This window comes from Neoarius graeffei, chromosome 7, assembly GCF_027579695.1.
Source record: "Neoarius graeffei isolate fNeoGra1 chromosome 7, fNeoGra1.pri, whole genome shotgun sequence".
NCBI classification, from domain to species: Eukaryota; Metazoa; Chordata; class Actinopteri; order Siluriformes; family Ariidae; genus Neoarius; species Neoarius graeffei.
The window spans coordinates 31623653-31639353 of NC_083575.1; the positions used below are offsets into that span (position 1 = coordinate 31623653).

General features: G+C 40.8%; 1 protein-coding gene across 11 annotated transcripts in view; it reads right to left on the reverse strand.

Moving 5' to 3' along the window:
* lrrfip2 (leucine rich repeat (in FLII) interacting protein 2) overlaps nt 1–15701 on the reverse strand; it is a 240862-nt gene that overhangs the window by 95156 nt on the left and 130005 nt on the right. For 2 of the 11 annotated variants that reach the window (XM_060925508.1, XM_060925518.1), the window contains 3 exons: nt 12525–12569; nt 10635–10682; nt 369–425 (listed from right to left, as the gene is read on the reverse strand). The exons of the other annotated variants lie outside the window; for them this stretch is intronic. In XM_060925508.1, the coding sequence (XP_060781491.1) occupies nt 369–425; nt 10635–10682; nt 12525–12569 (150 nt within the window). The remainder of the gene's footprint in view (nt 1–368; nt 426–10634; nt 10683–12524; nt 12570–15701) is intronic. 11 annotated transcript variants of the gene reach the window in all.

Consider the following 15701-nt stretch of genomic DNA (forward strand, 5'->3'; position numbering starts at 1 on the left):
TCCAAATCAATGTAGCAGATTTAAGTTTTTGTGCTTGATCCATTCCTAAGACTGAACAGAATCACCTCAAGTGATCAAAACGGTAGTTTAGATTTGTTGAACTTGACAACAAAATCAGAGCATACTAAAATCATTAGAGTGCCAGAAAATACCCTCAGACCCCAGAGGGTTAAAAAGTTATTTAAGAACACTGCAATTTTGGGAAACTATGGACCCTACAGACGTCCTGGCTGAGCTATAGTTTCTTGTCATTTAATGACCAAATACACAAAGCCTGTAATCTACTGCCACATGTTAGAGACATTCGCAGTGTATAACTACATGCTGGTTTGGCATGTGGTCGTTAATGCATGGTGCAATGTGCTTACCACTGAACTACTGCGGGTGGAACTAGCCCCAGAAGAGCACCAGCTGTATTCGGACGTCTGTGAATACAAGCAGCCCATTCAGACTGACTCCAAACTGGGGCCTTATTTTCGAAGGTTGAAATAATCTTGTACAGTGAAAAGTTCAAGTATTGGGACACTCATGCTGTATATTCATGAAACTGGCTTCATATGAATGTCTTAAATACACAAAGACAGCTTGCAAAGGTACTGGCACAAACTAGCACTTCATTTTAGATTTGAAATACAAATTTCATCTCCATGCCAGAGTTTCTTTTAGAAATTTGTGTGTCCATCAGTGCCCACGAATTATGCAGTTTACCAGACAATGATTGTAGTTTATTATATGGCACAAGCTACTTCTGATAAAATCGTGCACTCTGATTCCTTGATGGGCAGAATTTTCCAGTAATGCCCATGGGCGATTACGGACTTTCTTTCCAAGGTGCTGGCTTTCAACGTTGCAAAAAAACAAACAAAAACAAAACGACAAAAAAAGATTAACTGGAAATCAAAACGGAATCAAAAACAGCCGAAACACAAAAGACAAATAAGAGTCACTGAGTTATTCAAGAATTGAGCAACGAAGAGCATTCGGAAACCGCTAACCACTGACAGAAATTTAGTTTTGAAACCGCTAGCCGTTTATTCTGCATGCGTGTCTCAAGTACGTTACAAATATGACGTGACTGAAAGCAGCGTCACGTCTCGTTATAATCACCGTCTATTTTAATTTTAGAAATAAAAAAAAAACAGCCATATAATAAACTCCTTATTAACTTCGCTTGCTTGGTCTTTACAGGAAAATATCAGACCAAGGTCTTTCTGTACGGACCGAGCCGTAAGTGAGACCTCGGTCTGATATTTTCCTGTAAAGGCCGAGCAAGCGAGGTTAATAAGTGGTTAATAATTTTGAGTACAGTGGAATATAATTTTGGTCATATTCATAATTAACACTGCTGTGAGAAAACTGTGAAAGGTTGGGCTATATAAGAATGACACTATCAAATAAAATTAATGTTCAATTAGCAACTTTTGGGGAAAAAAAAAAAGTCAACATGTAAATAAACATAAATAAAGTAGGCACCATTCCTATGTTTAGCTGCTTATATATCTGGGGTTGTGTGTTTTTTCTTTTGATTTGTTTCATATTTGATATTGTGTTTTATACTTGTGATGAGGGCGGCACGGTGGTGTAGTGGTTAGCGCTGTCGCCTCACAGCAAGAAGGTCCGGGTTTGAGCCCCGGGGCCGGCGAGGGCCTTTCTGTGTGGAGTTTGCATGTTCTCCCCGTGTCCGCGTGGGTTTCCTCCGGGTGCTCCGGTTTCCCCCACAGTCCAAAGACATGCAGGTTAGGTTAACTGGTGACTCTAAATTGAGCGTAGGTGTGAATGTGAGTGTGAATGGTTGTCTGTGTCTATGTGTCAGCCCTGTGATGACCTGGCGACTTGTCCAGGGTGTACCCCACCTCTCGCCCGTAGTCAGCTGGGATAGGCTCCAGCTTGCCTGCGACCCTGTAGAAGGATAAAGCGGCTACAGATAATGAGATGAGATGAGATTTGTGATGAGATGTGTACTGGCTGTCATGTTATTTCTATTTGATGTTAATGGGATGTGACGTTGCATGGGTTGGGTTTCACACGGACCCTTTTTATTGTTGCACGCTTACTCTGAAGTGGACGAAGCCAGTAGCTGATTAGCGGCTATGCCGGTATGCCGCATAGTCTAAAGTTTGTTTTACCTTGTTGTATGCCTGAAAGTCCTACTCATTTCCCTCTGAGTGATATGCAGCCAGCGAGGTATGTGTGTGGTTTTTTTGTATTATGCTTTCTGGTGTTTGTTGGTTGGAATTGTATGTGTTGTTACTATTTTAAACAGTTCGACGGTGGATAATGAAATTAAAGGAAGAAAATAAATCCATCAGTAACTGAAGAACTTGTGTCGCGTGTTTCCTGGAGGGGAGTGATACTATGAATGCTACAAACAACCAAGAACCAAAACTTTTTGATATATAAAAATGACACGGCTGATCGCAACATATTATTTATCTTTGTTTTAACTAGACTTACATTTTACATTGCCACACATAATTTTAAATGTAGGACTTTTCTGCTTCTTTGCAGGGGGATCAGGATCCTACGTCTCCATGACCTCAATACGTCTCGGTTAGGGTGATCAGAATCACCTGCTTTTAGCAAGACACTTTTAAGAGTCAACTGTTTTGCCATTGTTCGTTCAACCACATGAGTGTGCAGTGACCTATTTACTGGGAGAAAGAGGAAACTCTGGAATTGAATCAGGTAGTAACTAGGCATGGCGAAAACTAAAAAAAATCTTGACCGACCACCGAGCCTCATTAGCCGGTTAAAGTCGGTTAACCTATGAGTTTAAAATTCTAGAATTGGAATTATTAGAATCTATTCTAAATCTAACCGCGAGCATCCGCACATTCAGTCCCAGTCGCTGCCCTCCACTCACATTCCCTTTTCTACAGCGCGAAACATTTAGTCAAACGTGGCACTGATGTCGAGGGGTTTGTATTGGAGCGGAGGACAAATGGCTCCAGCTTAGAGACAGTTTCAGTTGGCCATGATGGCGTTGAAAATAAAGTCAAGTGCTAGAAGTAGTACAGAACATTCAGTGATGGGAATAACGGCGTTAAAATAAAGGCTGTTATAACGCCGGGTAATCTAATTAATTAGCTACAATCGTTATAACGCCGTTACCAATATCGACACGCCATTACTGCATGGTATTGAAGTTGCTCTGAAGCCGTCACCGACTTGGCTCACAGACACAAAAGCTGCGTTTGTCACTCCCCCTCCAGACACCGCTGTCATTTCATTCTCTCCCCTTCCCTCCAAAAGTCGGCATCTGCGCCTTTAGTTTGTGTGGAGAGATATGATCTGCAATAACATGCATTGTTGGCTACAGACCGAAACATACTTTCAGAATGCACTGGCCAAGGCAGGACTAAACTCCATGTGCCTTCTAATAATAATTAAAAAAAAAAAAAAAACAGAATAGTAATTTGTAAGCTAAAAAGTCTAGCCTGATACTTTTTGAGACTTTTCTTTCGCCGAGTGGCAGCTGTCTTCAACAGGGGCGGGAGATGACTGAATGGGTGTTTCTGATTTGTCAGCTGTCGTCCTTACACCGCATGGCATGCCCCAAGCGTTTACAAACACAGAATTCTAGGTTCTCCGCTCCAAAATCGGCAGCTTCAAAACGATTGATTTTTTTTTTTTTAACTGACAACCAAAAAAAAATTAACCGGTTGACGTTGATTCGGTCAACCATCGGTCAAACGGTCATCGGTTAACATCCGTAGTAGTAACATAATTTTCTCATTAATCAATCAATTCTGTAACTGAATAATGAATCTGGACTTTGTGTGCATGTCCGCAAGAATGTTCCACCTATAAGACAACCCAGAGAATCCATCCCATAAGCCACCCCATAACAGGGCTTTGAACCGGTTCAAGGAACGAAAACGAAAACCGGGAACTTTTTCTATTTCACATGGAACAGAAACGAAACCAGAAACTTTGTTATTTTTTATGCTCCAGAACAGAAACGCTTATTAAAAATAATGGTAACCGGTTAATACCGGTTTTTATTTCGTTCCTCAAAGTTTCCGTAGCCTACAAATAAAAAAGTCATTCTTCTCCTGTGCAAGTTTCTATGACCCGCTGGGGTTCACTTCCTGTGTGACGTTCGCTGACTGAATGGAGAGAGCGGGAGGGTGGACTACTATCACGTCTCCACATCTTAAATAAGAGGTAAATATTGCAGTCTATCGTTATTCAAAAACATCAGTTTCAAACACGATATCAATATATTTGTCCACGTTAATGAGAGGCTCGCGAACATTAAATGACGTTAACCTCTGTTAGCCTATCAATGCATAGGGCCTGACTAGCCTTTGGTAACACACTAAACAAATTATCTTTCATTTTTGGCACTTTTTCTGTTTGTGTAGATGGGAAGACATACTGAGAATCCAAATCGCCAACATTTGAAATAATAATTGTTTTGAATTATGTCTTGTCTTATTTAATGAAGGTTGTAATAGAATTAGCCTACATTTGGCTTAAGCTGGATGAGACAGAGACATAATTTTATAGCCATTTGTTAAACAGCTGACAGGGAACGTAATTAACCGTTCCGGGAACGAAATTTTTTTGTTCTAACCGGTTCGGGAACGTCTATTTAATGGTGGAACCCAAAACCGGAAACGTTAAAATTCTGTTTCTGTTCGGAACGAACCAATAGGAAAAAAATTCTGGTTCAAAGCCCTGCCCCATAACCAGCGGTGGTATCATTGTTTAGCTAAGGCAGCAGTCTAACTCTCTCAGGTAGAAAAACGGATATGAAAGAGAACTGTGAACCAATTACATACTACATGAATCCTCTTTTCATTCCTGTCTCTTCCCCCCCAACACAACCACTGTAGCTGTGACACCTCTCTGGTGACTCATATGTGGAACAATCTCCCCACAGAACTGAGACAACCTGATTCTCTGATCAAGTTTAAAAGTGCTACAAAGAAAACGAATCTTACTAGTGGCACATTGTGCAAATGTAATATCTGTGATCAAAAGAGTTAAATTGCATTTAGTTATATTTTCAACTTAACGACATTTTAAATTTAATCGAGCGGCGGCGACAATTATCAACAGTCCATAATGAGACACCTTTTCAGACTTACCAATAAAAAACAATTTTACAAAGGTGAGTTTCAGTTACAGTAGTTATTACTGGTTAATTAATTGACCGGAAGACCCGCCTCACCCTTTGAGCTTGTCGTTTGATGACACAGCTTGTTACCTGAGATGGAATTTTTTTTTTCAGCATTATCAGCAATTTGAAGGAAATCCGGACGTTATCATCGCAGGTAAGCATGGTGGAAAGATCATAGACATGCTTTTACTGCTCAAATTCACAGAGATTTCATGATATCCTTGTCCAAACCGACAACCCCAATTCCAAAAAAGTTGGGATGCTGTGCAAACTATAAATAAAAACATAGTATGAAAATTTGTAAATCGTGGAAACCCTATATTTCGTTGAAAATAGTACAAATATAACATATCAAATGTTGAAACTGAAACATTTTTATTGTTTTTTGAAAAACATATGCTCATTTTAAATTTGATGTCAGCAACACGTTTCAGAAAAGTTGGGACAGGGGTAACAAAAGACTGAAAAAGTTGTGTAATGTGAAAAAACAAACACAAAGCCTAATTTGGTTAATTGGCAACAGGTCAGTAACATGATTGGGTATAAAAAGAGCATCCCAGAGAGGCGGAGTCTCTCAGAAGTAAAGATGGGGAGGGGTTCACCGCTCTGTGAAAGACTGCGTAGGCAAACAGTGCAACAATTGAAGAATAACGTTCCTCAATGTAAAATTGCAAAGGATTTGGGAATCACGTCATCTATGGTACATAATATCATTAAAAGATTCAGAGAATCTGGAGAAATCTCTGTATGCAAGACACAAGGCTGAAAACTGACACTGGTCGCCTGTGATCTTCAGGCCCTCAGGAGACACTGCATTAAAAGCAGACACTTGTCTGTAGTGGAAATCACTGTATGGGCTCAGGAACACTTCAGAAAACCATCATCTGTGAAAACAGTTCATTACTGCATCCACAAATGCAAGTTAAAACCAGATATAAACAATATCCAGAAACACCACCACCTTCTCTGGGCCCGAGCTCTTTTACGATAGACTGAGGCGAAATGGAAAATTGTCCCGAGGTTTGACAAATCAAAAGTAGAAATTCTTTTTAGAAATCATGGACACCACATCCTCCAGGCTAAAGAGGAGAGGAACCATCCGGCTTGTTATCAGTGCACAGTTCAAAAGCCAGCATCTGTGATGATATGAGGGGGCATTAGTGCACATGACATGGGTAGCTTGTACATCTGGGAAGACAGAATTAATGCTGAATGATCTATACATGTTTCAGAGCGATATGCTGCCATCCAGACAAAATCTTTTTCAGGGAAGGCCTTCCTTCTTTCAGCAAGACAATGCCGAACCGCTTTCTGCACATATTAAAACTGCATGGCTCTGTAGTAAAAGAGTCCAGGTGCTCAACTGGCCTGCCTGCAGTCCAGACCTGTCTCCTATTTAAAACATTTGGCGCATTATGAAGCGCAAAATACGACATAGGAAACCCCAAACTGTTGGGCAACTGAAATTATATATCAGGGAAGAATGGGACAACATTTCTCTTTCAAAACTACAGCAACTGGTCTCCTCAGTTCCTAAACATTTACAGAGTGTTGTTAAAAGTAGAGGTAATGCAACACAGTGGTAAACCTGCCTCTGTCCCAACTTTTCTGAAAAGTGTTGCTGACATCAAACTCAAAATGAGCATATATTTTTAAAAAAACAAAAAAATTGGTCAGTTTCAACATTTGATATGTAGTCTTTGTACTATTTTCAATGAAATATAAGGTTTCCATGATTCTGTTTTTATTTACAGTTTACAAAGCATCCCAACTTTTTTGGAACTGGGGTTGTACTTTGTTTCTTACTCTTTCATTTGACAGTCGCCATTTTGTATCTAAATGCGTCTTTGAGAAGTCACGTGAGGTGTCGATAATCGTGATCACTTTCAATGGTGTCCACCATTATCGACACCCTGTGGAATTAAGTGACATTTACAACTGTTACAGTGGGGCAAGAAAGTATTTAGTCAGCCACCAATTGTGCAAGTTCTCCCACTTAAAAAGATGAGAGAGGCCTGTAATTTTCATCAGAGGTATACCTCAACTATGAGAGACAGAATGGGGGGAAAGAATCCAGGAAATCACATTGTAGGTTTTTTAATGAATTAATTGGTAAATTCCTCGGTAAAATAAGTATTTGGTCACCTACAAACAAGCAAGACTTCTGGCTCTCACAGACCTGTAACAACTTCTTTAAGAGGCTCCGCCGTCCTCCACTTGTTACCTGTATTAATGGCACCTGTTTGAATTCGTTATCAGTATAAAAGACACCTGTCCCCAACCTCAAACAGTCACACTCCAAACTCCACTATGGCCAAGACCAAAGAGCTGTCAAAGGACACCAGAAACAAAATTGTAGACCTGCACCAGGCTGGGAAGACTGAATCTGCAATAGGTAAGCAGCTTGGTGTGAAGAAATCAACTGTGGGAGCAATTATTAGAAAATGGAAGACATACAAGACCACTGATAATCTCCCTCGATCTGGGGCTCCACGCAAGATCTCACCCCGTGGGGTCAAAATGATCACAAGAATGGTGAGCAAAAATCCCAGAACCACACGGGGGGACCTAGTGAATGACCTGCAGAGAGCTGGGACCAAAGTAACAAAGGCTACCATCAGTAACACACTACGCCGCCAGGGACTCAAATCCTGCAGTGCCAGACGTGTCCCCCTGCTTAAGCCAGTACATGTCCAGGCCCGTCTGAAGTTTGCTAGAGAGCATTTGGATGATCCAGAAGAGGATTGGGAGAATGTCATATGGTCAGATGAAACCAAAATAGAACTTTTTGGTAAAAACTCAACTTGTCGTGTTTGGAGGAGAAAGAATGCTGAGTTGCATCCAAAGAACACCATACCTACTGTGAAGCATGGGGGTGGAAACATCATGCTTTGGGGCTGTTTTTCTGCAAAGGGACCAGGACGACTGATCCGTGTAAAGGAAAGAATGAATGGGGCCATGTATCGTGAGATTTTGAGTGAAAACCTCCTTCCATCAGCAAGGGCATTGAAGATGAAACGTGGCTGGGTCTTTCAGCATGACAATGATCCCAAACACACCGCCCGGGCAATGAAGGAGTGGCTTCGTAAGAAGCATTTCAAGGTCCTGGAGTGGCCTAGCCAGTCTCCAGATCTCAACCCCATAGAAAATCTTTGGGGGGAGTTGAAAGTCCGTGTTGCCCAGCGACAGCCCCAAAACATCACTGCTCTAGAGGAGATCTGCATGGAGGAATGGGCCAAAATACCAGCAACAGTGTGTGAAAACCTTGTGAAGACTTACAGAAAACGTTTGACCTCTGTCATTGCCAACAAAGGGTATATAACAAAGTATTGAGATGAACTTTTGTTATTGACCAAATACTTATTTTCCACCATAATTTGCAAATAAATTCTTTAAAAATCAGACAAATGTGATTTTCTGGATTTTTTTTTCTCATTCTGTCTCTCATAGTTGAGGTATAATTATGATGAAAATTACAGGCCTCTCTCATCTTTTTAAGTGGGAGAACTTGCACAATTGGTGACTGACTAAATACTTTTTTGCCCCACTGTATTTATCGATCTTTGTGTAACATTGTTGAAGTAGATGAAGTACTTTCAAAAAATAAGTGCTGAGACAAGAATTAAATTCCTAGCATATAAAAAATGACATGCTTGAAATATTCAGATTTTTCTATTCCATTCAGAAAATATTTTTTTTGCAGTTTGTTGTAAATACCTTCTACATATTACAATATTAACAGACATTTTATATTTTGGTTCGAGGAATAATATGCGACCTTTGACCTGGATTTTCATGCGGTTACAATGTCAATCGTCTGTTGGCATTTATTAGTAAACTACAAAACTAGAAATTAATACAAACAACGACGAATGATTAACTAAATGTGATCTACGAAAAAACTTAGAAAGTGGAACAAAAAGATTTTCTGACACAGGTTAAACATTATCAGTTCATTTGTTTACAAACATTAGAATTACTTCCTCATTTACGTAAACACCGACATCGATATATTTATATAAAAGATACTGTGTACTAAATATGTCTATGTAAAACAAATTTTAAATAAAACTGCTTTGTTAACTTAATACCACATACTGATTTTTTTCTCTTTTTTTAAATAAATAAATAAATAAATAATCATCTGGATGTCGATAATTGTGGAACGCTGTTGATAACTGTGGACAAAAGTGTTGATAATTGTGGAACAGTGTCACATGATCTGATACACTAATGCCGCTTTTCCACTACAAACGCGGTTGAGTCGGGCTGAGCCGTGCCGTGCTGAGTCGGGCTGAGCGGGGCTGTTGGAGTTGCATTTCGACTACAACCGTGCTGAACCGTGCTGGCTGGAAGTGGGTGGACACATTGGGTGGAGTTAGCGAAAGTGGGTGGACGTCACGTGATGTCGTTAAGCAGCGCAAACAGTGACATCAGTGATCTTTTAAGCGGTAGTCTCACGACCCGAATAGTAAACAATAAACATGGAGGACATGGAGTCGTTAGTGTTGCTGGTCTTGGTGCTGTGGCTTGTTGTCACCGACAACACCAACAGATACTGGCAAGAGCGTATAGATGAGGCGAGGCGCATAAGGCTTCAGAAATTCTCGTAATTCGTAATTATTCTCCTTCCGGGTTTGCGGTGTTTACAGATCCCAGCGCGCTCGCGGGGCGTGTGTGGGCATGTGAGGACACTCCTCCTCACCAATCAGTGCACAGGGGAGTGTCTGCTCACGCCCCCAGCCTCACTCGGCTCGCTTTGGCTCGCTTCAGCCCCACTCCAAAACGGTGCGAGTTTTAGGGGCTAAGCAGGGCTGAAACAAGCCGAGTCGTGCTGGTTTTTGGTAGTCGAAACGCGAGCCGTGTCGGGCTGAAGTGAGCTGAAGTGAGCTGAAAAAGGGTAGTGGAAAAGGGCCAAAAGTAATCGGGAATCAACTCGTTTTTTTTCCAATGGAAGTTTGAGTAATTATTCGTGCACGATTTATATATTGAAAGTCTTTTCTACTTTTGCAATGGCCAAAAGATTGTTAAGGTGTCGATAATTGTCGCCGCCGCCCTACTATGTCTTATATAAAGACCTTGATATAATGATATATATTTGATATTTATCTATTATAGTAATTTAATGCTTGTTTTTTTTCTATTTTTAATTTAGATCTTTTATTAGTTCGAATGTATTTGTTACGAGCCTTGTACATATCAACGATAAATAAAGCCATGATTGATTGATCTGGCTATATGAATTGCACTAGCAGCAAGTAAACAACCCCCAGCAGCGGTGCACTTAAACATCTACTTAAAAATCACTGATTTTTTTTTTCCTTCAGAATATCTATATTCATTTGCAGAGACATGCATTATGAAATAAAACCAAGTCTAGAAAGGATCTTTAATTACTGTAGTATTTTTACTGAGGAAATCCTGTTCCATGCAACAAAACTGTTCTGTATTACTTCACTGGCCAATACCTCCCACTGTACTTTAAACTGTAATTTGCAACACTTACTGCTCTGGAACCATACGGCCCATAGAGACCCGCATCACAAATTGAGGCCTAAGGACAAAAATAGAGGGCCACTATTCAGTAAAACCATTTTTAATAAATGACATGTCTCCTTTATTTGTGTGATTAAAAAAAAATTGTTGTGTACATAAAAGCATGCACACTATTCTTAACTGCATGAGAAAAATGCATTTCGTTTAGTACAGAAGTTTGTACAGACTATAGGGGTGTTCACACGGCAACTTTTACTCCGGTGTAGCACCGGGGCTGCCCCGGTAGAGCGTTCACACGGTGCAAAGTTATACCGGTGTAGCCCCTGAAAGCTGCTTAAACCGGTGCAAATCTAACCCTGCTCGGGAGGTGGTTTAAGAAATTTACTCCGGAGTAAATGCTAGTCATGGCCTAATGGTTAGAGAAACAGCTTTGGGACCAAAAGGTTGCTGGTTCGATTCCCCAGACTAGCAGGATTGACTTAAGTGCCCTTGAGCAAGGCACCTAACCCCCAACCGCTCCGGCAAGAGTGGTGGCGTACCTTGTGTCTGATTAGCCAAAGAAAAACTGATGTGATCATCAGTTCGGGCATTGAACCCGACCAACAGACTGACAATGCTAGTTTGCGGGGCAGCACCGATATAAAATGGGACGTCTGAACGCTACAGTGGTCGACTCGCTACGCGTGAGGAGAGCTGATTACATACGGGCATTGCATAATTTGCATCCTGGTATTTTGCGCTTCCAAAATGGCGAATATCAACAACAACAGAACTGCGTGTCTTCCAGTGTTGCCAGATTGGGCGGTTTTAAGTGCATTTTGGCGGATTTGAACATTATTTTGGGCTGGAAAACGTTAGCAGTATCTGGCAATACTGGTGTCTTCATCCACGTTGTTTTCCCGGCGCTTGGTGATGCCATGACAACCGGGAAAAGGAAGTACATTTTCACGCATGCGCATATTTCATTTCCGCATTATTACTATCGTATAGCATGGTCGCAAAAACTGCCGTGTGAACGCAAGTGGGGCTGCACCGGTGCTAACACGCTTCTCTCTAGTAAGCAGGTTTGTGACGTGTGAACGCGCCACAAAATTTACACCGGTGTAAGATATATCGCAACAAAATACATCGGTGCAGCATCGATGCAAATATGTGCCGTGTGAACACCCCTTATGAGGTGAGAAACAAAACTGAGAACATATTCAAGGTAGACAAATCAGCAGCCAAGGGGCCATGGACTAGCAGATATGTGTCTGGGCTCACTTTTTTTCCCCCCTCCCCAATTAGCCATTGCTTGGGGAACAAATGACTCTGTTGTGGTCACCATCAACTTTTAATATAGTACTAAAAATAATCGAGTGCTGATGTGCCAGAAGATTAAATGTTTCTTAATTTGGAAAATATTTATTTTCATTGCTCTGATATATAGCATACATTATCAGTGTATTCTCCCCGGGCGCTGTAGTATGGCTGCCCACTGCTCTGGGTATACGTGTGTGTGCTCATTGCTCGTGTGTGTGTATGCATGTGTTCACTGCTTCAGATGGGTTAAATGCAGAGGTGGAATTTCGCTGTGCTCGAGTGTACACGTGACAAAAATAAAGGCTTCTTCTTTTAAATTGTTTCCCTAATATTATAGCCATCCTTTGTAGCCTAGTTGGTAATGTACACTGGAACATTAGTCTGTTGCACTCGCGAATTAATTTATGATTTGTCCACCTTGATATTCCTAGTAGAAACATTTATTAGAAATAATACACCCATTTTGTTCCATTATACCCATTTTCTTTGTGGTGGCACAGGGTCTGACAAAAACAACATAGCTTACAACATGGCGCGCTCCTATACAACAGCACGCCATCACTTACATACATGCAAAAGCATTTAAGGATAAACTGACCGCACTGTAGCTACGCATCAGCCCAGTGGAGGGAGTGCTGGAAGCCTGTAAGGGGTGGGGGGGTGAGGCTCAGAGTACAACATGATTACTGTGCAAAAGGCTTAGGCACTTATATACACACACACACACACACACACTCATGCTGTCTTAGATCTTTTATTTTATGACTTGTACATTATTGGGTCTGTAAAAATGTTTTAGATTTCCAAAACTCTGAGACTACTAAGAAATTTAGAATTAATTATTAGAAACTAGTGCTGTCAAAAATGTCGCGTTATTAACGCGTTAACTTGACTCAATTTTAACGGCGATAATTTTTTTATCGCGAGATTAACGCTCTGTGACATGATGCCATGCCCCGCACAGCCAGAGTCCTCTGCCCTCCCCCGAAGAGCCACGGTGCTCGGCTTAGGTTTCGTTTTCCCATCGGCGGCTCCAGCCCCACTTTGCAGTGGCTGTGACAAGACATGTTATGCTCTGCAATAAAAAAAAAACCATTGGTACAACCAGTGTTCGAACTATGCCGATATTTTCAGGGGGGTCCCTTATTTTCCCTTGGGGGGTGGGTGCTTGCGCTTGTCTCAGAGCGCGGCTCTCCATCGCGCGCTCACTTCGGATATGCAAATGCTTCCCGTTACACACGATTGCTATGTCAATAAACATCATTTTGCCAATATTTTAGAGACCCCCCAACATTTCCCAAATCATGTTTTCAAGGGATCTCATGTCTGTTTCAGGGGATCTCGGATCCCCCGAGTACCCCCGTAGTTCGAACGGTGAGCAAGCCCATTCACTTTTTTATGCTGATAAGAGAATTACAATGGTTTTTCATGTGACAAAAATGTGCGATTAAATTGCGATTAATCGCGAGTTAACTATGACAGTCGCGACATTAATCGCGATTAAATATTTTAATCGCTTGACAGCACTAATATATATATATATATATATATATATATATATATATATATATATATATATAAGCGATGTTTACAAACAGAAAGAAAAGCAAAACGAATGTTGTAAGGGACGACATGCAGCTGTGACAGTGGCAGATTATCCAAGATACACTACCGTTCAAAAGTTTGGGGTCACCCAGACAATTTTGTGTTTTCCATGCAAAGTCACACTTTTATTTACCACCATAAGTTGTAAAACGAATAGAAAATATAGTCAAGACATTTTTCTGGCCATTTTGAGCATTTAATCGACCCCACAAATGTGATGCTCCAGAAACTCAATCTGCTCAAAGGAAGGTTAGTTTTATACAGTTGTGCTTGAAAGTTTGTGAACCCTTTAGAATTTTCTACATTTCTGCATAAATATGACCTAAAACAACATCAGATTTTCACACAAGTCCTAAAAGTAGATAAAGAGAACCCAGTTAAACAAATGAGACAAAAATATTATACTTGGTCATGTATTTATTGAGGAAAATTATCCAACATTACATATCTGTGAGTGGCAAAAGTATGTGAACCTTTGCTTTCAGTATCTGGTGTGACCCCCTTGTGCAGCAATAACTGCAACTAAACGTTTGCGGTAACTGTTGATCAGTCCTGCACCCCAGCTTGGAGGAATTTTAGCCCATTCCTCCGTACAGAACAGCTTCAGCTCTGGGATGTTGGTGGGTTTCCTCACATGAACTGTTCGCTTCAGGTCCTTCCACAACATTTCAATTGGATTAAGGTCAGGACTTTGACTTGGCCGTTCCAAAACATTCACTTTATTCTTCTTTAACCATTCTTTGGTAGAACGACTTGTGTGCTTAGGGTCGTTGTCTTGCTGCATGACCCACCTTCTCTTGAGATTCAGTTCATGGACAGATGTCCTGACATTTTCCTTTAGACTTCAAGGGTATAATTCAGAATTCATTGTTCCATCAATGATGACAAGCCGTCCTGGCCCAGATGCAGCAAAAGGGCCCAAACCATGATACTACCACCACCATGTTTCACAGATGGGATAAGGTTCTTATGCTGGAATGCAGTGTTTTCTTTTCTCCAAACATTTAAACCAAAAAGTTCTATTTTGGTCTCATCCATCCACAAAACATTTTTCCAATAGCCTTCTGGCTTGTCCACGTGATCTTTAGCAAACTGCAGACAAGCAGCAATGTTCTATTTGGAGAGCAGTGGATTTCTCCTTGCAACCCTGCCATGCACACCATTGTTGTTCAGTGTTCTCCTGATGGTGGACTCATGAACATTAACATTCGCCAATGTGAGAGAGGCCTTCAGTTGCTTAGAAGTTACCCTGGGGTCTTTTGTGACCTTGCCGACTATTACACGCCTTGCTCTTGGAGTGATCTTTGTTGGTCAACCACTCCTGGGGAGGGTAACAATGGTCTTGAATTTCCTTCATTTGTACACAATCTGTCTGACTGTGGATTGGTGGAGTCCAAACTCTTTAGAGATGGTTTTGGAACCTTTTCCAGCCTGATGAGCATCAGCAACGCTTTTTCTGAGCTCCTCAGAAATCTCCTTTGTTCATGCCATGATACACTTCCACAAACGTGTTGTGAAGATCAGACTTTGATAGATCCCTGTTCTTTAAATAAAACAGGGTGCCCACCCACACCTGATTGTCATCCCATTGATTGAAAACACCTGACTCTAATTTCACCTTCAAATTAACTGCTAATCCTTGAGGTTCACATACTTTTGCCACTCACAGATATGTAATATTGGATCATTTTCCTCAGTAAATAAATGACCAAGTATAATATTTTTGTCTCATTTGTTTAACTGGGTTCTCTTTATCTACTTTTAGGACTTGTGTGAAAATCTGATGATGTTTTCGATCATATTTATGCAGAAATATAGAAAATTCTCAAGGGTTCATAAACTTTCAAGCACCACTGTAGCTTCTCTAAAGAGCTCAACTGTTTTCAGCTGTGCTAACATGATTGTACAAGGGTTTTCTAATCATCCATTAGCCTTCTGAGGCAATGAGCAAACACATTGTACCATTAGAACACTGGAGTGAGAGTTGCTGGAAATGGGCCTCTATACACCTATGGAGATATTGCACCAAAAACCAGACATTTGCAGCTAGAATAGTCGTTTACCACATTAGCAATGTATAGAGTGCATTTCTGATTAGTTTAACGTGATCTTCATTGAAAAGAACAGTGCTTTTCTTTCAAAAATAAGGACATTTCAAAGTGACCCCAAA